Consider the following 25,701-nt stretch of genomic DNA (forward strand, 5'->3'; position numbering starts at 1 on the left):
AGAGTTGAGCAAGTATTTTTGCAGAATATCAGCTGAAGGAGCTTCATATTATTTATTTGCCCAGAGCCTTCACAAATGTCAACCCTGCCCTGACCTGGGTGTAGAGTTGGTAAGAGGGTGGGATTCCTGGAACAAAGGAGGAAGCCATGGGTTCGGGTCCCCCACAGAGGGGCCAGGGATGGGCCTAGATGGGGAAAGGTCTGTGTGCCAGGAAATAGGGCTAGTTCTCCCTGAGGCCCGAAAGCTCCTCTCCTCCAGCTGCCACGCTCAGCTTTCGATCCAGATAATGGACCAGTGGGGCAGGAGTCCTGACAAAAGTGTCAGAGAATTACAATAATGCTTTTGGTAGCAACAGCCTGGAAAGACCAGAATGTTCTTCAGCTGGTGACTGGGTAAATAAATTATGGCACAGTCACACCATATAGCCATACAAAAGAATAAGATGGTTCTACAGGTGCCAAAGTGGCATGATCACCAAGATACTATGTGAAAGAACAATTGCAGCATGACATGTAAAGCATGATCTGATTGGTGTGGTTTTTGAACAATGTACACATACATACGTGCAAGCAAACATTCGAAGGAGGCCAGGAAAACCATGAAAGTATAGCCTCTGGGCCGTGGGACTGAGTCGGTGAGCAGGAGCGGGAAAGAATGAGAGCTTTACTTTCATTCACCCTCCTCTGTACTGTGGGAGTGTTTTACTCTGTACCTGTGTATTTACTTTCATAATCAAAACAAGCCCGCATTTTTGTTTAGAAAAAAGGGTCCAGGCTGTTTGGCTATTGATAGGCCAAATTTCTCTTCTGTGTGCCTTCTACTTCTGAACAAAGCTGCCACCACAAAGTGTGTTGTTAGAATGAGTAATCCTTGTCTGTGGGGTGACTGGCCTCGTGTTCAGGGAGCACAGTGCCTGCACCCTGAGTTGGAGAGAAGAGAGTCCCTGCTCAGCCTCTGGCTTGACAAGTCCACTCTCTCAGGCTTTGGGACTGACGCCTCGGCCACACTCTGTTCTGTGCACGCTAGGTCTTCGGCCTCATCATATCCACCAAGCCTGCATGTGTCTGCCCAAGGGCAAGAGATTGCCCTTTTCTGTTCCATGACCCAGAATATCTTGGGAATAGGATAAAAAGTCCAGATGCCTGACACTGGGGCTGTATGATGTCTATTGAGCTCTTACATTTCTCAGCCTCACTTGCAGCTTAGGTCATCATATGGCATAGTTCTAGCCAATGAGATGGAAGCAGGTGTCATTCAATGGTACCTCTCTGGACTCAGTGGGCAGAGACCCCTTTTGTACTTCCTCTTCCCTGTATTCATCCCTGAGATGAAGATATGGTGACTGGAGCTTCAGCAGCCATTTTGTGAGAATGAGGAAGAGGATCACACCCTGGGGATGGTCAAGTGGAAAGTCAAAAGGAACCTAGAGCCCTGTAGATTGCCAACCTCTGGATCTCTTTAGTGTAAGCAGAAAAAGAACCCTCCAATATATTTAAGCCAGTGTTTTTCAGGCTTCTTAACTAGCAGCTGATACAAGTACTAATTGAACAGACTGTTCAGAAGAAGGAGGAAAAAGGAGAGGAAGAGTTGAGTCATCCGTAGTCTGACTAATTAGCCCCAATGTATGGAGTTGCCTGGCTTTGCAGCCCGCAGTGGGTCACCCAGTAAGGCAGTGGCAGAGCAAAGATAGATTCAGAGTCCCTGGTGTCCTCTCTTGGCTCATCTGATAGGTTAAAAAGCCATAATGAGGTTATGCACAGGGAGGGCCCTGTCATTCCACAGACCCTGCAGGGGAAGATGGACATGTGACCTCCTCACTTCTCTTCTCTGGACTCCCAGTGTGCACGCATGCACACACACACACACACACACACACACACACACCACAAAAAGTATACACACACATGCAAATACATGCTGTGGAAAAGTTGTTTACTGTGAGTTGTCTGGGAGAAAAACCCAAACAAGAGATGAAACAAAGCATCAATATTCACTGACTTCCTACAGCACTTATTGAATATGCTGCATAGTTTAGCAGTGAGTTATATATTGACGTGCTTTGTACATTCCTGGATGTCAGTTTTTACCATGTCAATAGCCAATAGTTACCAAGAGGGGATTTAGTTTTTTAAGGCAGTGGTTCCCAAATGTCCATGTGGTTCCCAAATGACTCATGGACCAACTGTATCAGAATTATCTGGGACATTTGCCAAAAATGTAAGTCCTCAGGCCCCTTTTCAGGGCAGTTGAACCAGACTTTGTGGTGGCAGGGCCCTGGCATCTGTATTTTTCCTACATTCACCAGAGGATTCTTGTGGTAGAACTCTCCAGTGCTTGCTCATTCGTATTCTTCTTTCCTCCCAGCCGAAAGGGAGAGCCAAGAGCTTTTGAAGTTAGGTAGGACCATGAGATTCTGGAAAATGGGCCGAGTAGAAATAACATGTGTCACTTCTAGGCCGGGGCATTTAATTACCATCGCAAGACCTCCTCACTCCCTCTGCTACAGAGGAAAACTGGAGTGAAGATAGTGAGGCCTCAAGATCTAAGCAGTGTGGCTTGCTAACTTGCCCAGGGAAGACAGCTGTCCTGGAGTCCGTGGACCCAAGTGGGTGAGAGATACCCCTCTGTGGTGTCAAGCCCCTGAGGTTTGGGATTGTTGTTAGAGAACAACCTGACTTACTATGACTAGTACAATTCTGATGTGCATGCAAGTTGGAAAAACACAATTCTCTGGTACTCAGCACAAAACAAAAACCACAGTAACTATTTGAAACTGGAACATAAGAACGATATGAAAGCATTGGAACTGTCCAAAGTAGAAAAGTTAGTGGATGGGTGGAAATAAGAGAGAAAGCAGTCTTTTTAGTGTCTCTGCAGCAAATCAACCCTAAGAACACGTAATGCATTCGTAACAATAGGACAGAAAGCTCCAGCTCTTATGAGTCCTAGAAGATGCAAATCTTGCTCCAGAAACTAAGCAAGTGGGTATCTTCAAGGGAGCCAGCCACAGGAAGCAGCCACCCATACAGGTAGGGTGCACTCTCTCTCTATATATAGCTAGAATATACAGAGAGTACACTCAGGATAGCTAGAATGCCTGCGTTGGTGGGCTCTGAGTTACTTATAGTGTAGCCACAGGGTAGCCCCACTATGAGGAACTGAGCAGTCACTACTCTGGCCAACATTCTCACACCTTGCCTCAAGCTGAAGAGGTGTCTGCTGTCTGCTGTGAAGGACTCAAGTTGGGCTGGGAAGTTTCACATTAGCAACTGCTTTAGACAAAATGGGGGTATAGAACATTCACATTGCCAAGTCTGGGGCCAGTTCTGGGAAGGGAAACACCTCTCAAGAGGCAGCAGGGTTAATCATTGTCAGGATAAATCTGCCCTTGGGAATCATCTAACCCATGCAGAGTGGAATTCCAGGTTAGATTCTGAGGAGTTGGTAGCTCAGAGAGGGTGCGCAGCTCGCCAAGACCACCATCCTCTGCAACCTGGGTCTTTTCATGGTATTTTTCCCCCTATCCATTCAACCATTGAGCATTTGTTGAACCTCTACTGTATTAAGGACATTAAACTAGAAACTTGGGCCAAGATATATGAATGTCAGTACCTGCACTCAAGAGATTTACCATCTGGTTGGAAAAACAAAATGTAGACATTGGAGAATAAATGGCAACATCCTGTTTTCTATATTAAGGGACAGCTACACCATACAGAGCCCGAATGAGCGTGTGTTGTGGGGAGAAAACAGTGAAGATACGTGGCGAAGTAACATCTGCAGAGGATACAGTCGGAGCAAAAGTGTGAGATGGTTATAGTCATCAGAAGCTGGAAGAGGCAATGGATAGATTAGATTCTCCTCTAGAGCCTCCAGAGGGAGTGTGGCCCTGCCAACGCCTTCATTTTAGAATTTCTGGCCTCCAAAAGAGGGAGAGAATACATTTCTATTGTTTTAAGCCACCCAGTTTGCGATAATTTGTTACAGCAGCCACACAAAACTAACGCACCCCCCAGAGCAAGTACTGTCATCCCATTTTACTAATCAGAACATTGAGAGAAAGAGAGATTCAATTATTTACTCAGTTAGTAGAGCAAGAATTCTAAGGTTGTCAGTTGGTGCCTGAGCTCCACACTTCCCCAGTAAACCAGGCTGCCTAGGCTTCTCTGCTAGACCACTGCTGGGCTGCGCCTGGCTGAGGAGACCTGCCCTGACCAGGCACAGGAGACCTGTCACCTCTCTGCATGGCATGGAAAGCTTTTATGACAATGCCTGGAATGTAGCAAGGACACAGTGACAGCTACTGTGCGTCTGTGAGTTCTCTCAAGTCCCACTAACCAGGCCTTGGTGCCCCACTACCTGGATGTGGGAAGGGGAAGAGAGGGCCTAAGAAGGTGTTCATGAAGGATGGAGAACAGGCAAAACCAAGGCAGGGAGGGTGGCAGGGACTGCTAACTGCCTTGGCAATACACATAACCCTCTTCTCTCTCAGTAACAAGATCAAATCCTGGTTTTACTCAGCCAGAAAAGCACATAACTAAAGGACTCTATTTCCAAGCCCCATTTGTCAGTTTTGAGTAGCCAGTGAGATGTAAACAGAATTGGCTGGGTGGGGTTCCATGAGAGCCCTTAAAAGGTCTCATGCAGCAGAAATTGTGCCCCTTCTACCTTTACTCTTCCTCCCTTCTGCCCTGGAACACAGACATGAGGGCTGGAATTCTAGCAGCCATTTTGTGACCATGAACTTCCTTGAGGAATTAAGTCACCTGCTAAGGATCATGGGTCAGAAATATAGAATGCCACTGAAATCCTGTCATACTAGGTGTCCTGCCAGCTTGGACTGTCCACTTCCGGATTTCTTTTGTTAGAGACGACAAAACCCTAGTTTGTTTAAGCCATTTTATTCTGGCCTCTACTGGCAGCCAAAAGCAACCACTACCTAATAAAGGGAATAAAACAGTCCCAAAATATTCACAAGGCACCAGGTCCAATGCATGTTATTTTTTTCTGCTGACAAGATAAAAGTTGAGATTTGAAAGTCACTGTCCATCTAAGACCAAACCTAAATGACGTTATATCCTTCCCTTTATTCCAAAGCTTACAAAAGACTTCCCTTCCCCTACCTGCTTCAGTTCTGTGGCCCTTTTTTCAGATATGTGTCTCCCTCACACCTGCCCAAGCACCTGCTCCTAAGGGGCACTCATAACCCTTTGCCATCCACGGGGCTGACACAGTGATGTGGTCGATAAACACCCTTTCAGATCCTACAAATTTGGGGTTTGGGCAGTGGTTGGCCTCACTTATATCCAAGGGTCGTTCTGCCTGTAAGTTAGCATGCACAAAAACCCCCACATTTCACTGGGAAGAAATAACCTGTACGTGTGTATATGTCTTGGTTGCCTAATGAGGTCTTTGGTGAGAATTGTGGCTTTCAATAAGGTGACCCCACTCTGGTTCCATTAAAGACCAGGCTTTACCAGGGAAGCACAGGCGCATGTTAATTAAGTGCTTTATGAGCCTGAGCAGGACAGGCATGAATGGATCAAATGCTGACACCATCCCCAGGCAAATCAAAGAAGCCCAGTGTCCCCATTAAGCCCAGTGGAAAAAAGGAAGAATGTATACATCTAGAGAGACTATTTCTAAATAGAATTCCTAAGTCCTATATTTTCTAGGAAATGTTAGTGCTTATAGTCTGAATTGTATCTCTGGAATCCTATGATCAAGGAGAGGTACCAAGTCGGAAAATTGTATTGCACCGTCTGACTGCTGTAGAGTCTTGGCAAAATGACTTCAATTTATTTCCTACCTCATCCTTATGAATCAGGATTTATTAGACTCTTGGCACTGCCTAATTTTGACTTCGAAGGTTTTTCCATCACTAAAACTTCAGCATCCACTATTCTGTTCCCCTCCTTCTTGCCTATTCCCCTTATTCAATGTAAAGCAACTGGAATGAAGTCGACAAAGTGATTGGTTTTTATTTTAGTGATTCTAAATGAATAGCCTTGTGCTCCGTCTTCCATGGATTATTGTCGCTCTGTGTAAGGAAGGAGGATTATTAAATATATAATGCTGGGCCTTCCTCTCTGTCATCATGACATTTATCCTCCAGCTGCAGAGGTTCCTGGTCTACATCAAACAACTAGGGAGCAATGCAAGGAGAAGAAAATGCTGTGTCCAAAGCCTGGGAAAGACACCAAGCTCCAGGAAACAGGTCAGAACAGGCCAGGGTTATGGGAAAAAGCTTTGTGCATGAACTAAAGAATTAGCGAGAGTTCTTAAAGAACAGGGGGAAAAGAGTGGATAGGTGAATAAAAATAGAGAATACTTAAAAAATATTCACATATCCTCACTCTCCAGTCTTCTTTGACTCTGATTCCTAGACTGAACCTTACACATCATCTCTCTCCTTTCGTTCACCATTACAAAAATTTTTCTAGAACTGGCAAGTCGGGTTAAGATGTTTTTCATTCAGTTTCAGAAATGATTTCTGATACCTTGAATTATACTTTGCAAGTGACTTTAGGAATTATATTTCAACTCTGTGGTTATACACATTAAGGAAATTGATGTGCAGAAAGATTATGTAACACATTATGGTCAAGTTTACACAGCAAATCGGGGGCAGAGCAAGAATGAGAAGTCAGGTCTCCTGATTCCCGTTTCAGGCTCTTTCCACTCATAGTGGAGGACTATCCACCTGACTCTCTTGGACCTCTGCATGTCAGGCATTTGTCTGGTCTGAATATCCTAAACAGCAGCCTGTCCTCAGAAATATAAGAAGCTAAGTGAGAGGCATGGTCACATCATCCAAGATGACTCTTGCTACTGGGGAAATGGCACAAGGCAGAATACACATATTGAAGTCCATATATGTCCCACAGTTGTGACATCTTCACATGTGAATCATAGCACCTGTGATATGTGTTCTGTGGTCTTCAAACAAGGGTCAGCAGCATACCACAACTGTGCCTTCCTAGGACGTGCCCTGAGCCACCTGCCACACCAGTAGTACATCCTGATGGGATTGCTGATAAGAACCAATATGCATTGTGTACTCATCCATGCTCCCCTTTTCAAGAGTCAGTTCAGCCCTGCACACATGCTATCTCTTTACACACCAGGAGGAACCATTTGGGGACCTTGGCATTCCAGGCACATCTAGGATGCCAGCTGCTCCTACAGGGCAAGAGTCCTACCATATGTTAAACCACTTCACTTGAATCTGATACCAAACTCTGTTTCACTCACACCTGCTTTCTTTCCATCACCGCCCTTTTTTTTTTACCATAACTGTTTTTATACATTTTATTATACATCCTTCAAAGCATCATCTTCTGGATGAAATGATTAATAAAGAGCCCCTTACTTCTTCCTACATCCAGCTTTGTTGAAAGAGCATTCTAGTTTTTGGGTATTTAAAGTACTTCGGGTTTTTTAATGATCCTAGGTAACTGGTTTGGTCACTGACACCAGTGATCATTGTCAGTGTTTTTCTGAGAAGCATGACAACTGAGACTAAACCTGTCTTTGGTAAAAATTGGGACTTTCTATAGAGTTCTTATTACTGGAATCCCTGGTTTCTATCAAAGCTGAGTTTAATTCAGTGGGAAAAGCTCACCTTTGCCAAGAAACAAGTTGTGTGGTGAAAAAATATGGGCTCTGGAGCCAAGCACCGCATTTGGTGCTGCTTTTACTCGATAAACCCTGACAGGTACTTCACCTCAGAGCCTCAGTTTTGGGTTTGTAAAATGAGGGTAACTTCTGCAAGCAGTATCAATTGAAAGTGGGATTACTGGGTCCGAATAAATGCTCACAAACAGCTGCACTGATATAGGCATTTTAGGAGAAAGATAAAAGTCTGTGCTTCTTACTCAGCCATATGGAAATGCAGTCCAATATCATTGAGATTAAAGACAATACTCACTACACTTCATGTACACATCTTGAATAGTCTCCCCTCCAATTGCTGCTCATAATGACCATTTTTTCTTGAGCCTTTGCTGAGGACAGCAGAGCTCTATTTTTAGGGAGAGTTCCTTGCAGTTAGAGCAGCCTTTCAATCCCACATCGGTTTGTCACAGTAAAAACTACCACCACCAATGGTCAGCGGATGTGAGATTGAAAGACATCAAGAGCTTTCTTTGGAAACAGTCCCCTGGACATTTCATTTCCTAGTACAAAGCTTAAGGAAACATCTTTCTTGGCAGACTGGCTGGCACAAGCACTACCTTTCTTTAATAAACAGACCATGACTATGCCACCTTTGTGTTGTTAGAACACCCAGAAGCTGTGTGTCCAAGCCAACTGGGTCTTGGTCCTTCCCCAGGGCAGGGGGACCTGGCTCTTACTAACTTGTTGGCAGACCCTGTGGTGTTCCTGCATCTTAGCAATTTGCCTCATCTTTAGAAAATGGAACTCGGATGTTGAATGTACTGGGTTCTGCCTTTCAGAAAAGAAGCCGGTATCCAAATATCCACAAGTGGTTGCCAGAACATCTCAAATAATCTTCTAAGAACCACAGAGTTGAAAATATGCATGGAAGCTTCTGGACTTTGGATGGAGCTCCAGGTAACAAGTAAGAGATACAAGATACTGGACCCCAAGGGGGAGAAAGGGAACAAGTGTTACTCAGCAAAAATAAAAAACCAGGGACATAGAACATTCTGTCACCATCTCACCCAGCGATGCCATGGGCTCTGGAGCTAGAATTTGCCCTCAGACTGCATGCGTCGGGGCTAAAACAAACCTCTCACCAGTGAAAAGACCATTTCTAAGTAACTCAAGGAAATTCTTAAAATACAAGCCCAATCTATTGTAACTGCCTGTCTTTTTTAAACATTGCAAAACAAAACAAAACATAACTACCTACAGCATACGTATCTCCTATTAAGATGTTTGATTCCAAAAATAAAAACTAACACAATACTGTTTTAACAGTGAAGAATTCTTGAAAACGTTCAATGTTCATCCCAGGGGTTGCCATTATTTTAATTTTTTTTTAACAAACTGAATCCAGAACTCCCTGGAAATTCCTGGTGGTACCTAGTGAAAAGTGTCCTTTGTAGAGTAAGCCATTATGCAAAACACCTGGTTGTGTATATGGCCCTTCCCGTACACGGCGGTGAAGATGTGGCTCAATGAATAGGAAGGGTTAAGAATGTCTCTTCCGAATTGCACACCCACCCTCGCTCGGGTCCTCCAAACAAACACAGAACCCCTCCTGTGGATTTCGATCAACTCGCCCGCATTATGACCACCCAAGGAATACAATCTTCCCCATGCAAAGTCGACAGGAAGCTGAACCTGGGAGTCTGTGGGACCCCACGTTTACTCACTTGTCTCCTTCAAAACTTTTCCCAGTAATAACGTTCTTCCCTTGGGGCACATAGTTCCAGTACTCCTCCACTATCCCAATGTGGTATGTTCTGGTAACTGCGCCAGCCAGCCCAGACAGACCCAGGAAGGTGAAGAGAAGGATGCAGTCAGCGTGCTGCTTCCGAGGCATTTGTGGATCTAACTCAGGGAAGCAGCCTGCGCAGGAGGCAGCCCTGCCTGTCCCTCCCCCTCAGAGCCAGTTATGAATAAGGAATGAACAAGGCCCAGCTCCTCCTCCTCAGGTAGCCTGGGGTTGGGACAGAGGCTGACAGCTTGGAAGCACAGCAGCTTCGATGGGGAGCTGCTGTGACGACAAAACTTTTGCCGGCCATCTAAGAAATGTGTAACTGTCTTATTTATGTACTGCCCAAGCCAAACAGGCGTGTGTCTGGAAGTTCTGGTGCTCTGTTCTCACATTAGTTATTCATCTTTGCCAAGAATGGCAACGCAGTAAGTTGGGCTGATGGATTTTCTCCTTTCTTCCTCTTTTTTTCTCCCCACCTATTACTGAAACATATGAAAATCCAAAAATCTTGGCTGGCCTGACCGGGGCATCAGGAAATATTCCAAGTGCTAAAGAAGGCTTCATCTTGGTTGGGAGGGCAGAGGGAGTGATTTAATCACCCTCCGCCATCTCCAGCTTGTTTTATGAGGCTACATGAAACAATCAACTCACATCATAAAGGTCATAATAACATTGTAAAGCCACACTAATTCTCTAGTTGCTCATGCACCAACCTCCCCAAATTCTCTCTAATCCTACCAGCAAGAATGAGCTCAACGGCATAGTTCAGCCAGAATTTTAGAGGTCACCACCCCCAGCGAGCTGCCTTTCTGAGGATGGATGAGGAAGACACAGGAGGAGCCCTGCAGGCTCATGAAGATAAAATTCAGTAGCAGGTCTTTAGGTCATGAAGGTGAAGGGAGCGCCGGTCTTCTGTGTGCTCTAATCTGTGACCTAGAATCTTGGTGTTGAAAGAGACCTCATGCAACCCTGAAAGACAGCCAGTATCATTTCCAGGCAGGGTTGCTTTTAAGGCAACAGCTGTGGAATGAAGGAAACAGCCTACTGCCTGAGCTTTGAGGTCGGACAGATAGGTGCTTGAATCCAGTTCCATCACTTACTAACTTTGTGGCATTGAGGAATCTCAGGACCTCTCTGTGCCTGGGTCTGGAAGTCAGGGATGGAGGGATTGTGAGGATGTGAAAGATGGTGTAGGAGTAAATCTAGATGACTCTGGATTTGATAACTTTTTAGATACAACACCAAAGACACAATCTGTGAAAGAACTACTCGATAAGTTGGACTTCAAAAACGTTAAAAATTTCTGCTCTGTGAAAAGCAATGTCAAGAGAATGAGAAGAGAAGCCACAGACTGGGAGAAAATACTTGCACACGACTCATCTGATAAAGGACTGTTATCCAGAATATACAAAGAACTCGTAAAACTCAAAAATAAGAAAATAAACAACGTGATTTAAAAATGGGCAAAAGACCAAAACTGACACCTCATCAAAGAAGATACACAGATGGAAAATAAGCATATGAAAAGATGCTCCACATCATATGTCATCAGGGAAATGCAAATTAAAACCACAGTGAGATACCACTACACACACCTAATAGAATGACCAAAATCTGGAACACTGCCAACACCAAATGCTGGTGAGGAAATGTGGCAGTGGGAACTTTCATTCATTGCTAGTGGGAATGCAGAATGGCAGTGGCTGTTTTGGCAGACAAATTTGCAGTTTCTTTCAAAACTAAACATACCATATATGTTAATCATCTTACAATATAATAGTTATATATATACCTCAATAAAACTAAAAAAAACCACATGCTTTTACTATATGATATAGCAATCATGTTCTTTGGTATTTACCCAAAGGACTTCAAAACATGTCCCCACAGAAACCTGCACACAGATGCTTATAGCAGCTTTTTTTCTTTTTTTTTAAATTAAGGTATCATTGATATATACTATTATGAAGGTTTCACATGAAAAACAATGTGGTTACTACATTCACCCTTATTATGAGTCCCCCTCATACCCCATTACAGTCACTGTCTATCAGTGTAGTCACAGAGTCCCTACTTGTCTTCTCTGTGCTACACTGTCTTCCCCATGACCCCCCACACACCATGTGCACTCATCATGATACCCCACCATCCCCTTCTCCCTCCCTCCCTCGCCCCTCCCCTTTGGTAACTGCTAGTCCCTTCTTGGAGTCTCTGAGTCTGCTGCTATTTTGTTCCTTCAATTTTGCCTTGTTGTTATACTCCACAAATGAGGGAAACATTTGGTATTTCTCTTTCTCTGCCTGACTTATTTCACTGAGCATGATACCCTCCAGCTCCATCCATGTTGTTGCAAATGGTAGGATTTGTTTTCTTCTTATGGCTGAATCATATTCCATTGTGTTTATGTACCACATCTTCTTTATACATTCATCTACTGATGGACACTTAGGTTGCTTCTTCCATATCTTGGCTATTGTAAATAGTGCTATAGCAGCTTTATTTTTAATTGCTAAAATTTGGAAGCCACCAAATGTCCTTCAGTAGGTTAATCAGTAAATTAACTGTGGTATATCCAGACAATGAAATAGTAGCACAGAAGGGAAATGAGCTATCAAGTAATGAAAAGACATGGAGGAAACTTGAATGCATATTACTAAATAAAAGAGGCCTGTCTAAAAATCTGCATATTGTGTGATTCCAACTAAATGACATGTTGGAAAAGACAAAACTCTGGAGGTAGTAAAAAGATCAGGGGTTATCAGGGCTTTGTGAGGAGGCAAGGATGAACAGGCAAAGCATAGAGGATTTTTATGTTGGATACATGTCATTATATGTTTGTCCAAACCCACCGGATATATAACACCAAGAGTGAACCCTAATGCAAACTGTGGCTTTGGGTGGCAATGATGTATCAATGTAGGTTCATTGATTGTAATACATTACCACTCTGGATGGGGAGGTTGATAATAGGGGAGCGGGAGGTGTGTGGAAAAACTACCTTCTGCTCAATAATATCTGCTCTGAACCTAAAACTGCTCTAAAAAGTGTATCTATTTTGAAGAAAGAAGATTTAAAAAGACAATGTCTGCAAAATGCCTACCATAGCTCCCAACACAGAGTAGGTGTGCAATAGACATTAAATCCTCCTTCCCCATCTGTACCCTGTAAGACAGACTCTCCACCAACTGTGTGATGGCAGGCTTGCCTCCCTACCACATTCTTCAGCTTTTCTTCCCAAAGTCCCATCTACCACACCTCCCACCGGCCTCTAGTAAGAGTTCTTTTTCTTTAAATTGTAGATACTCTAAAGATGTGCCATAGCATGAGTTTTGAATTTGTGCCCATCTTGGCTAATAAAATACATGCTTGAATACCCTGCCTCATAGCCAGGCACTTAACATCTTAGATTTATCGATTTGCGTTTATGTCAGGACACTTGTAGGGTAACTGCCATAGCACATTTCCCTTTAACTCAAATCTCTTCAACATGGGTTTGGAAGCTTTGTGTGAGTTTGTCAAAGTAAGAGCTCACAGGGTGAACCTGAGCATGGCCACAAAAGAAGTAGGACTTTAAGAGCTTTTGAAATTTGGAAATATCCCAGACTAAACAGCATCAGTTAATACCCCCAGAGAAGCAGGCTATTTGGCACCAAACAGGAGTGATGTGGTATCAAAAATTCATTAGGATGTATTTTGCCCAAATTCTTTTAGACTGGAGAAACCAAGGTATAAATGGCACAGGTCAAAAACCTAGAAGAGACTTTCCTAACCTAGGAGACCAAATGCATATAACAGAACCACAAGGAAGGAATCTCTGAATCTCTGTTCAAACTGAGGCCCACAGGAGGAGAGAGACCAAAAGAACTACATGGGCTGCAGAAATGAGATCAATGCCTTCAGTCCATTCGGAGCTGAGAATGTGGCTGTTGAGGGACCCAAGTGTCGGGGACAGCGCTTACTAAAAGTAACGAAATAGTGTTCTGGAAAACTCTCTGAAAGTCTTCCTTACTCTAGGACAATAAAAATGTTCCACAAACATCTGAATTACATAAAAGCCAAAGAAAAGAAAAGAAACTGGTGCAAGTACATGTGGTGTTTCTATGACAGTCATTCCTGAAAGCCCACAGTTCACTATAAGACATGACTGACAAGATCTAAAATTGTATCAGGGAATCTGTGAGGAATAACATGAACAAATACTTTCAAACCCGGACATGATTCAGACAAATAAGCAGAGAAGTCCAACATTTATAGAGCACCTACTATGTGGGATGGACAGTCCAAGATATTCACTCCATTATCTCCTCAATGTATTCACCAGGTCTGAGATGTGTTAAATTTGATGTCATGTGTCAAGAGAAGAGAAAGATAATCTTAGATCCAATCATATTTCTCTGAAACTTAGTATAGGATATTCAAACAATAAAACTTATAGTGGAAGAAGCCAATTCAGAGAAATAGTATTCTAGCTGACCTTAGCTGAGGTGTCATTATAAATAATCACTAAAATGTGAATGATGAAATTAGCTGTTTCAGTCTTTACACTTTTTTGTGAATTTTAAGAGATATATTAAACATTCCTTAAGAGATTCTTGACAGCATAAACTCTGATTAAAAATTCCCATCAGTCCAGCTCTCTCACTGCCCTGCTGCAGTAGGTCATGGCTCCTGACCTCCCTGGGACCCATGAGTTCCTTGACGGTACCTGTTGTTTCTCACCTGGAGTCCTACAGCTTCCCAACCACTCGCACTGGGGCCAGGCGCAGTTTCTGACTGCAAGTAGGACTAGGTCTCTCTGCTGCTTGAGATACTTCAGTAGTTCCCCACAGGCTGTAGGAGAGGAGCTGACAGCTGTGGCTTGACTTTCAAGCCTGGGTCTGACCTGTGCCTTGGGCACTGAGGACCTCTCCTCAGCGTTTAGTCCATGCTCTGACCCTCATCATCGTCCTAGCAACCAGGACGCCCTTTGTCTGCGCTCCCGTCATCCCTTTGTGTGCACCTTCGCCATAACACTTACCACAGGGCTCAGGAGCCCCCTGTTGGTTTGTCTGCCCTCCCACACAAACACTCAACACAGGCTTCTGATGGGCAGGGCCTGGGCCTTGTTCCTCCCTGTGTTCCCAGTGTCTCACGTTAAATGGTGAGCCAATGTATGTGTGAATGAGTGGATGAACGGGTATTAGGTGTTGACCAGTATGTACCAACTGCGTATTATGTAGTGGCTTCTATGTTAAGCCCTTTATGCATTATCACAATTATTACTGCAACCCTCTCAAGTGTGTGTCATCTTCATCCCTGTTTTACAGATGAGGATACTGTAAGTTTAGAGAGTTAGATGATTTTCTCTGTGCTCCACCACTGGTAAGTGGTAGACTTCTGTGAGCCTCTGAAGCCAGCATTCCTACTCAGCCCACCTGAACTGCAGGAAATGATTGGCCCCAGAGGTCACGGTTGCCTGTTTCATGCTGAGTGGGACCCACTCTCTGTAAAGAAATAGGAGCCAGTGCTGTTCAAAGACCTGTCCATTGGGCGAGGATCCCATAACTCACCCCCAGCCCAGCCCACATATCCTTGAGTACCCAAGTAAAGTCCTAACCATTACAGAACCCTGGAAACACCCAAACACCCCATTCTGTTTCATTCCTCCATTCTGCGTCCTGACTGCCGACCCACCGAATGCCTCTCCACCACTAAATTCCTTCTCAGCCTCCCAAATCCTCATAGGCTCTTTCTCGCCAAAGCCTTCCTTGGTTCCTGCACACTCACCACACCACAGCAGTGGCCGCCCCTCTGTGCTTCCTCTGGATTTTGCCCACACACTTACCGCTGTTTATATTATTGTCTCTTACATGTCAGTCTCCCTTGCTGGACTCTAAACTCCTTAGAAACAGTGTCTGGCCAGCCCCCAACACCTCCCTCCTGCTACACCTGAGGTCCTGAGTCTTTATTAAAAGAGCCTGCAGCTCAGGGACTGCTCCAGGCTCTACTTGCCTCCCTTGGGTCCCCAGTCTCTGGACTCTCCCTTTTCCAAGGGTCTCACCCCTGCCCATCCTTTTTGGACCATCCACTCACCTGGCTTGAGGTTTTGGTCCCCTGGCACCCTTCCCTTCCTCCCTCCTGCCTTCCTGTATTTCACTCTGCTCCAAGGTCTGAGCTCTGAGATCCAGTCCTGCCTCATCTTCATGCCCAGACCTGGTGTTTAGGCCACGTCTCATCTATCTGGATTGGAACATTTGGAAAGCATCTTATTCTCCTCTGTATCCTCAGTGATTAACGCAGAGCTAGTAGTTAGCAGTAGGCACTGGAGAAAAGGCAACATTAACAGCTGAAGCATTTATGATATGCCTAGGAGTGTACTAACTATTTTACACCATCTCTTACTCCTTGCAACCGTAATACTGTATGAGGTTGATTTTTTTGTCTTTGAATTGCAGTTGGGGCAGCTAAGGTTTGGGAAGGTTAGTAGCTTCCCCATGGTCACACAGCTAGCAAATAATGAAGTCAGGGTTCAAGACCAGGTCTGTCTGATTTGCAAGCCTACATTCCAAACTGCCACACCCAACAGATGTTGGTAGAATTGATCTAAATTGAAAGCCAAGAGCAGGTCAGGAAATGATGTAAAGGAAGGAAACAAGAAGTTCCTTCAAACATAAGCATGACCTAAGAATTTAAAAGCAACAGAATGTAGACTGCACATGGGCAATCAGCCCAGCAAACAAAAGTCCAGTGATAACTCATTCGTTCAACCATTTGAAAATATTTGGTAGATGGTAGCTGACCATCTACCTTATTAACTGTTCTTGTCATCTGAGAATGGGACACACATGGTCCTGCCCTCAAAGAAGGTGTATTCTAGTGAGGGAAATGGATTGCAAACAATAAACAAGTTTTACAATATTAGTCAAAAATATTAACTGAACAGCGTGATGAGTTCAGCGATGTTCAAGTTAAACCCAATGTGACTGGCGTGGGTAGAACGTCAGGACCACACCCAGGAAATGTCTGAGGTGTTTGGGGAGGTGGCCCAGCAACTTGTTCTGAAGCAGAAACTTGTTCTGCTTATAATTTATGAAGTGAAATAGAGCATCTTAAAGTCCCATCCCTTGAAACCCCATCCACTGCCCATCAGAAAACAAAAATAAATAAAAAGAGAAACTAAGGTTGGGCTGAGAGACACCGGTTGAGTTCTGTGTGGAAAGTTAATGGGCCAATTCCCTGCGCAGTGGGGACTTCCACTTTCAAGCTCATTTGTTCCCCCACTGGACAAGAGCCTGGCAGTGCCTCACTACCCACACGCCTGAGGCAAACCCAGTGCCAGAGACTCAAGAGAGCAGCCTTCAATCAGATGTAGTAAAAGGAAGAGCAGAGGAAATGGACTCCCTCCAATTCCTCTGTCTTCTCCTCCTTCCACACAGACCAACAAGGCTGTGGGAGGTGATTCAAGCCCCTGAGGCCTCATTGATGTATGGGTCTTGATGGGCTCAGGTAGAGCCACCCCTTGGGTGTATGTGGCAGGGTAGGGAGGAGGCCAGGATAAACCATCAGAGTGTTAGCAACATTCTAGAAGCCAGTCTTACACAATTCCACATAAGAAACATCATGCCTGCTCACAGGAACAATACGCCCACCAGGTCACCCTCCCAGAACTGGAACTGGCTACGTGACCCTGGGACAGCTGCAGAAGCACAAGTCCTAAAGCTCCTACAGGCACCTAGTCAACCCCACATACAGCTAGACAGCTGGAGGATGCCCTGAAGGGGACAAATGGGACCAGAGACCAAAGCCAGTGCAAGTTCCTGTCTGGGCTCAAGATAGCCTGTCCAGATGGTACTTCTAGGCTCAGATAGTCCCAGACACCGAAGGGGAACCATTTTTGAGGAAATCACTCCAAAACATGTGGGTCTCCTAAGGGCTAGGGCTCAGAGCAGGGGCCCCGTTGCCCAGGTCTAAGGACAGTCCTGGGTTCAGCTGTCCTTCCAGCTCCAGTGTGTGTATGTGTGTGTCTGGAGGGGAACAATCTGCCTTTTGCACATAGGGTTTTTCCATGCAACTCCTTAGTGTTACTTCTAGACCCTTTAGGGTAATACTCTGTTTCTCAAAGAAAGAAATCAGAGCAAAGAGCTGGAAGAGACCCACCCCACCCCGATCTGTTTCCATAACTAAAGGGTAAGGCATTCATTCACACCTCACAGGACAGGGATTACCCTTCACAATCTCTGTCACATCCTAACTATGCCTTTCTCTCTTCCATGCTCAAATCTCACAGCCAGCTGAGTTCTAACTTGGACTCATGGCATATGACTGTAACTTCTAAACCCAGTCACTAAATGTTCTTGAGACTCCCTGTGTGTTCATAGTTCAGAAGCAAAGAAGGCAATGGTCTGAGAGTGGTCAGTGAAAATTAGATTCCATTGCAACAGAGCTCTCAGGGTTCTTGCGTGGAACCTAGAATTTTTTGTATGTATCCAAAATACTCAAAATAGGTGGGTCCCAGCTGATCCTTGAAGCTTGTTTTGTAATGACCTTGGTTGTAATAGCATTGATGTACACTAGTGGAGAAAGCTTCATTTCCCTTTACTATTAGTGACCAGAAGTCTCAGCGATTTAGAGTTCTTTTGTCTGAGGCCCCAGGGTTTCAGAGTGATACCCATGTGTAGTATTTGGCAAACCAGGACAGTACAGTATAAGGCTGGTTGGTTGAAGGTCAGTCCAGACTCTAGATGCCCCACTTCTTAGGAGATGGAAGGGTCCCTCCCCCTTCTCCCATGCTTGGGTGGTTCTTTCTGTAATGGCTCAACAGGACTGTCCTTAGTATAACCCCCATGATCCAGACCTGTGGAATGCAGAGGAGCAGGGCAGGGCACTAGGAAAGGGGTTTCCCAGCTTCCCAACCTGTTTCCTGAGAGGGTACCAGTCTGCTCATCTCACCACTTCTAAATAAAACTCCACTTGAGGGGCAGAGCTCTCCAGGAAGCCCTGTTTCATGGCAGCGAGGATGCTGGTTAACTGTAGCAAGTTTCTGGGTGTGGGTGGCTACAGGAAAGGAATTCCTGTTAGAAAGGAGAGCCCAGGCACCAGGTGGGTTCTGCCCCAGCTAAGACCTCCCTGGGACGTAGATTCCCAGGAGAAGTGCTTCTGATGATCAAAGACTGGTGATTCTGTCAAGGTCTTTATAGATAGTGCTTCCCCTTCCAGGTTGGGCACGTAGACACGTGTGGCGTGGATTCTGGCACACAGCCATGGCTCCCTGCTCTGGCCTGATCACTGATGCACAGATTCCACAATCAGAGCTTCCCGGTCTGGGCTGAAGACTCACCCTGTAAAAAAGGCAAAAATCTCATGGTGTTAGTCTCGCTGGTTGCGGTTGCCTTCAATGAGTGAATTTATTAGATCCTTTCATCCTTTCTCATGAATAGGTTTAGATTGGGAGGAGGAAGAGAAGATGAAGCACTTGGTCTTCCAGGAAGTGGTCCAGTAAGGCTCTGGTTCGAGTCAACAGAAACCCAAGTGACTGTCTGGTTCACAAGGCCCAACTCACAGCCTGCAGGTGAAGTGCAATCTGTGTTGTGGGTCTAGAATAGTGTCTAATACAGAAATCTTTAAGCAGGATATGAGCCCTCCAGTTCATCATAAACCCCACCACCCCTCCTCACTGTCTCCCATCTGTTTACTTTATCTGTTCAGAACACCTGGCCCCCAGATATGTGTATTTGTGACCTCTGAATTCTAGTCCAATTTTTCACTCAATGCAAAAGCCTCTTCAACAACGTCATGTGCTTTTGTTCTTCCATTTCTTCATATATTCATTCAAAAAATAGGTACTGAGCACCTACTACAAGCAGGCTTATAAAGGCATAGAATCTTAGAGCAGGAAGAGTCCTTGGAGATGTTCTAGTCTCACCAGTTCATTTCACAGGTGATGCAATTGAGAATGAGGTCCAGAGAGCTGTGTGACTTGCATCACACCACAGAGCTGCTCCAAGGCAGAGCTGCATTTACTGACAAGCTGGGTGGGCCCTGTGTGGCTGTCTCACCTGAGCCTGTCAAGCACCTCACTGAAATCCAATTACACTCTGATGGTGACACTCCCCTCATGTGCCAAGTTCAGTGATTCTCAAAGTGTAATCTAGGGGCCTCTGGGGTCCCAGAATGCTTTCAGGAGATCTGAGACACAAAGCTATTATTTGCTTTTGTTACTTTCATTCTCTCTTAAAAATATATTGCAGTTTGCTGGAGGTATATGCCATGTGGCAATTGCAACAGGTTGAAGGCGGAAACAGATAGGAGAATATTAAGCCTGTCATTGAACAGATTTGCATAACTGTGTAACTATGCCAGTCTTCTCATTGAGTATTATTTTGGAAAATGTATTTTTATTTAAAAATATGTCACTTGTGTTAACAGTTAATGGATTTTGTGTGGACATCTATTATTCTTTAAAATGAATTACTAAATAGTTTTAAAATTTCTCAACTTTAATTTCTAGTGTGGTAAATACCAGTACATATAATTCACATAAACTATAGTTTTGGGGGTCTTCAATAATTTTTAAGCAAACAGAGTACCTGAGTTCAAAACTTTGAGGACTGCTGATCGAATCTGATAAACCCTAGTGAAGGTAAAGTATAATACTTGAATTTTTCCAACAGACATCACATGTAAGTTGTATAAAATTTTTTTAAAAAGGGAGAAGTGAATAGCATCTATTTTTGCTTCTTAAAAATTGGAAATAGGAAAATTGCAGTGTGGTAGGCCCCACAATTCCTTCATTTATGTCGAGAATCAATCCAACTCGAGCAATTCCACCACTGAATGCTGGGAGGAATAACCCTGGCCCTGTGGGTATCAAGCTATGAACTTAGGGCTGCGGAATTATGGATTTATATCTCAGTCCCCAAACCTGCTTCTCCTTCCGTCTTAGTGACACACACCACCATCACCAGGAGCCTTTGGCCAGAAACCTGGATGCCCCTTAGGCCCTCTCCTCTAGTTTTCAGGCACCCTGACCATTGCCATCTCCTTGAAGAATTCTTGTACCTTTCCTCTTCACTGCTGAGACAATTATCTCATGCTTCGAGACGGCCCTCATGTCTTCACCAGTCTCAGGGCCCTGCGTGTCCTATCCACAGTAGCTCCACACTGCCTCCAGAGTAACCTTTGAACTGTGCAAACCTGACCGTGATCCATCCTGCTCAGCCTTCTTTGTAGCATAAAAAGCTCTTTGTAATCTGGCTCCTGTGGACCAAGCAGCCTCACCACTTCATACACCTCTTGCCAACTTTATCCTCCACCATGGAGAATTTATTGTATGTCTCCACACTGGCCTTGCACAGTAGGACCTCAGGGTCTTTGCATATGTGGTTTGGAGTTCCTTCTCTGGAATATACTTCCTGCTTGTCTACTTGACAAACTCCATACCTCAAGTCTCAGCTCAAGAACTCCCTTTTGGAGGAAACCTGGGCTCCTGGAAAGGCCCTGTACAAAAATAATCACACAATAAATGTTTCTTAAGGTAAACCAATTAATCCATTATTTAAAAAAATCATTTTGTGATTCTGTTAAATTTCCCTGCCTTATTAAGCATAGCATAATGACTTGAATTGACAGTTGCCTTCCTGCCAGGTCAGCAGACACCAGCCCTTATTGTACACTCTGCAGGGTAAAGACAGTAAGATGGAATGAATGTTCATACCATTAGTTATGGTTAACCACAAACCCCATGTGCAAAGGCCCTGAGGTCTCTGTGCATGGCAGGTTTGGAGACATACAAGTTCATCCTGGTGGAGGATAAAATTGGCAAGAGGTGTGTGAAGTGGTGAGGCTGCTTGGTCCACAGGGACCAGATTGCAAAATGCTTTTCATGGTTATTCGATGTTCATAACCTTAGAACTTGACTTATGAGTTGTTTTTCCTTTTAATATATATTTAATAGCAACCATTTTCTTGTCTTTTGCTTGTTTCTCCTTAAAATGGAGTCACAGGGTGAGATTGAGATGCTGTATGATTCTAATAAACTGGTTTATGGTTGATTGGTTCTGTCACTTTAAGGTTAATAATGTGATACTTACAAAGTCTTTATCTAGTATAATAATGCATGGATATAATTCTCATCGCTTTCTCATTAAAAACAGTACTTCTCTGCACCATCAGGGTTACAGTTAGAGTTAGGATCCGGGTTTAATGTGAGGGTGCATCTGGTAGCATCTTATAATGTCAGCACAAAATGGGATAGGTTGTCATGGAGCCTGTTGGCTGATTAAAGTAACCTGTGATCCCTAGTTCTTATTAATAGAGGAAATTTTATAGAAAGATAATCTGTTGATGTAATCCATGTCAAGCACCTAAAAGAGGGTCGTCACATGGTAGAGAACGATGCTAGCTCTTCTCCCTCCATCATTACAGTCAAACTTGACAAAACTAAGTTCAGCGTTGCCAGCATGACTTTAAAGCCCCACTGATCTGACCCCTGCGCACATCTGAAACCTGCCGCTCTCCCCGTGACACTGTGTTCCAGCACGTACCTTGCTGGGGATCCCTTGGATGCATCGTGCCACACTGTCTCTTGTCTCTGCTCTCACTCAGTTCTCTTCCGGGAGTGACATCGCCCCATCCAACTCCTTCCTCTTCCTGTGGAACTCAGAGTGGACGTCCCCTTCTTTGAGAACGCTCTGCTCTTCCTCTGCCTGAGTCAGTTGCTTCACCTTGAAGCTCCCTTGGAACCTTAGGCTGCCGTCTATCAGACCTGACCTCTCTCAGTTTCCTCGCCTGTAAAATAGAATAATCATGTTTCAACCTCACAGTGTTGAGATTTATGTAAAGTGCTTAGAATAATGCCTGGGACAGCTCAGTCACCTCCTACATGCTAGCTGTTATATTTACTGTGGTAGCACTTAGCTCAGGGAAAATATCTGTGCATTTATCTGGGTATCTATAACTTTTGTCTTTTTTTCTTTGTCTCCAAGAACTTAACAGACCTCCTGGTTGTTAGCAAGCACTCTATAAACTGAAGTAACTGTTGATAGCACTCTAAATTCTATTATCTATCAGTGTACATATATATAGCTCTCTATCATAATAGTTAAGAGAGAACAATATTCCACATTCTGGTCTTTCACTTTACATTATCCATGCTTTGCCCTTGTTAATAGCCATATATATATATGTGTCTTTATTTTCCTATATTTTAAAATTGATTTTTTATAAACATCTCTGACATTCAAAAACAAATATTTCCTTGTGGCAGCAATTATTTGGCCAAAACATATTTTATAGCCCTTGAGAGTAATCACCAAACTGACCTCCAAAGACACCAGGCTAATATAAAATTTCTCATGAACGTATTTCTCCCTAAACTTGTTAGCACTGAATTTAGCACTACCTTAATGGGGGTATAATAGTATTTCTGAGTTGTTTTTATTTGCCCGTTTTTAATCACTAGCAAGGATGGACATTTTATCATACGGTGAAATACTGTGTTTTTTCCCATCACCAACAAAACATCTATTCATTTTTTACAGCATTCAAAGTGGAATCCAAATAAAAACATACACATTTCTATAAATATTTATACTTCTTCATATGTAAAATTTCCCCAGTTTATGCCTCTTCTCTTAAATAGATATTTTACAACACCTTCCGCTACCACAGTTCTGTACATGAATAGCGGCCCTGGAGTCAGTCACCCCAGGGATACTGACACTGACACTCCAGCTGTCCCATGACAATCTTTGCGAGTATTAGATTATGCTGATCATTTACTTCAAGCTCCTTTTTTTTGACAGGTTATCTTTAAATAGTTCATTCTTTGACTTGCAGAGAATCTATTCAAGCATGCAACTCTGACTTAGTTCTCTTCCCGACTGAGATCCAGTTTTTACAAAACACTGATGAAATAGTGATTCTTTTCCCTATTCTGATACTGTTTCTGGGATGTTATGTATTTCTCCACAATTCTGAATGTCTGAAATGTTTGTTCTACTGCACTGAGGCATCTTTTAAACCCCAGCTATATGGTTTCAATCACTGTTACTTCATAGCACACCGTACGATCTATTATTAACATGAGTGACATGTCATCACTCACCTAAAATGGCTTTGATGCTTTTGCCCCCATTTCTTCCTGAGAGCTGGAGTGGTCAGAGAGTCTTCCTTTTCTTTCCTATCCTCAGAATTTGGATGGCTGGGCTGGTACAGAGCAGGCCTCAGAAACTGGCTGCCCCACCTGCCCCACAGTCTTGTTCCATTTAGGTGATATGGCTGCTTTTATTTTGGTTTGTTTCAACTTCAAATGTCTTCAGGTAAAGCACACTTACACCATCCGCTAGTTCCTGCCATTTTATACCTGGCCAGCTTACCTCATTTTTGTTCCTTGCTTGACACCTGGAGTCATTTGAGCTTGCAACCCCTGGCATAAAATATGTGTTAGTGTTTTTTAGTTGCAAGATGGGAATAATAATGTATCTCATCAGGCTGTTGAAAGGATCACATGAAGAATCTTGGAACCATTGCCTGCTAGGAGAAGTCTTTTACTTGAGCAACACTTTGTTTCTAGCCACTTGCAGGGTCAGTGATGACCTTGTGGTCTCTGAGATCAGGGGAGGGCTCTTGGTGATCTTGGTATCCCCACCCCATTGCATGGTGCTTGGCCCATAGCAGGGATTCACTAATTATTGACTGAAATCTATTAAATATGAGCATATGCATGCCTAGTGCCCAGGAGCCATGCTGTACATATAAGGACACCAAGCCACACTTAAAAAGGGCCCACATTCCTGCTTGCCATTCCTTAAGCACCTGACCACATTCCTGTGACAGTCCCTTATCACTAGTTTCTTAGTTGCAGGATCTGTTAAAGGACCAGCCATGCTGATGCCCACCCTAAGCTGGTTTCTGTTTTAACTTGGCCTTAATTAACAAAGGCACTAAGTAAGGCTGCTCAGCCTGCTTTCACCTGTATTTAGTCCTTGCCTCCAGTATCTGCCGTTCCCATTCAGATAGAACTCACTGTCAGATGAGAATCTTAGTTGTAAAAGAGCCGTGCTCTCTAAATTATAGGTAGAGTCAGGTCCCTGGAATTACCTAGAATTGTTAAGCAGCATCCATCTATATTCATTTTGAAAGATGCCTGATAAGCTAAGATTTTACCTGATAACCTGAGATACTGCCACTAAACTGTTTCCTGCCAAATAAATAATATTTATTTAGAGAAGTTGCATTTTACTTACTGGACAAAGAATTTTTAAGATTTACCTTATAATATAAGTCAGTTTCAACTGACCTAACCATTATTACCAGTCCTGTCTAATGAAGTATTATAAAAATGATCAATAAATATTAGACACGAATAAGGTATAAGATGTGAAGGAAACGATTACTTTCTAAATTAAATGGTAAGTGTTGCTCATCAAATTAAATTTCTAGATAAAAGTATGCACAATGTGGCAGAGCAGATCTCTAGAACTTCCTCAGCTTACGTAACTGAAACTCTGTACCCACTAAGCAGCAACTCCCATCTGCCCCTTCCCACAACCTTGGCAACCTGCCATTCTACTCCCTGTTTCTATGGGTTTGATTTTAGATATTTTTGGACACCTCATATATGTGGAATCATGCAGAATTTGTCCTTCTGTGGCTGGTTTATTTCACTTAGCATAATGTCCCCCAGGTTCACCCATATTAAGGATTTTCTTGTAGGGACCAGGCATGTATTTTGAGATTCTCAGGTGAATATTAACACCTAATGAAAGTTATATTTTCTATGATGAAATTTACTCATTGGCAAATTTCTGTAATTTTGTATTTATGGAAATAAAATTCATAGCAATAGGAAAAAGGATGATATCACTAAAGTTCTATTGAGAAGCAATTTCTATTTTGTCAGATTAAATAACATTAAAGAATACCTTATTGGCAGAAGATCATTTGCTTTTAAACAACTCCTATTTTATGCTTTTCCAGTTGCCGAGGAGGGAAAGGAATGGAGAACATGTTTTGCAGAGGAAAGTAGGGGGGAAGGAAGACCACAAGGATATAAAGGAAAAGAGAGAGCTGAAAGGAAAATCTTGGAAAGTAGAGTTGAAGAAATAAGAAAGTCAGTATGAGTTAAAATGGCAGTGGGACATTGTTTCATATCTATTAAATTAGAAAGAATTACTGAAAATCTATGTTAGAAAATGGTATTAAATTTAGCATGATATATTTCTGGTAATATTATCAATTGGTCCAACCCTTTTGAAAGAAAATGTGAAAATATGTAGCAGAGCCTCTATTTAAGTAACATATCCTTTGAAATAGTA

General features: G+C 43.5%; 1 protein-coding gene and 1 long non-coding RNA gene across 4 annotated transcripts in view; one reads left to right on the top strand and one right to left on the bottom strand.

Annotated features, from left to right (window-relative positions):
• Nucleotides 1–9,533, bottom strand: part of HEPHL1 (hephaestin like 1) — a 69,639-nt gene extending 60,106 nt beyond the window's left edge. For 2 of the 3 annotated variants that reach the window (XR_012122485.1, XM_037011651.2), the window contains exon 1: nucleotides 9,342–9,532. Coding sequence is in view for 2 of the 3 variants with exons in the window: in XM_037011651.2 (XP_036867546.2) it covers nucleotides 9,342–9,511 (170 nt within the window). In the remaining variant the exon portion in view is untranslated. Of the gene's footprint in view, nucleotides 1–9,341 lie in introns of all 3 variants that reach the window. The other variant, XM_073215842.1, reaches the window with a different exon arrangement.
• Nucleotides 1–25,701, top strand: part of LOC118971143 (uncharacterized) — a 120,387-nt gene that overhangs the window by 70,024 nt on the left and 24,662 nt on the right. The window lies entirely within an intron of this gene.

This window comes from Manis javanica, chromosome 11 (genome assembly GCF_040802235.1).
Source record: "Manis javanica isolate MJ-LG chromosome 11, MJ_LKY, whole genome shotgun sequence".
Classification (NCBI taxonomy): Eukaryota; Metazoa; Chordata; class Mammalia; order Pholidota; family Manidae; genus Manis; species Manis javanica.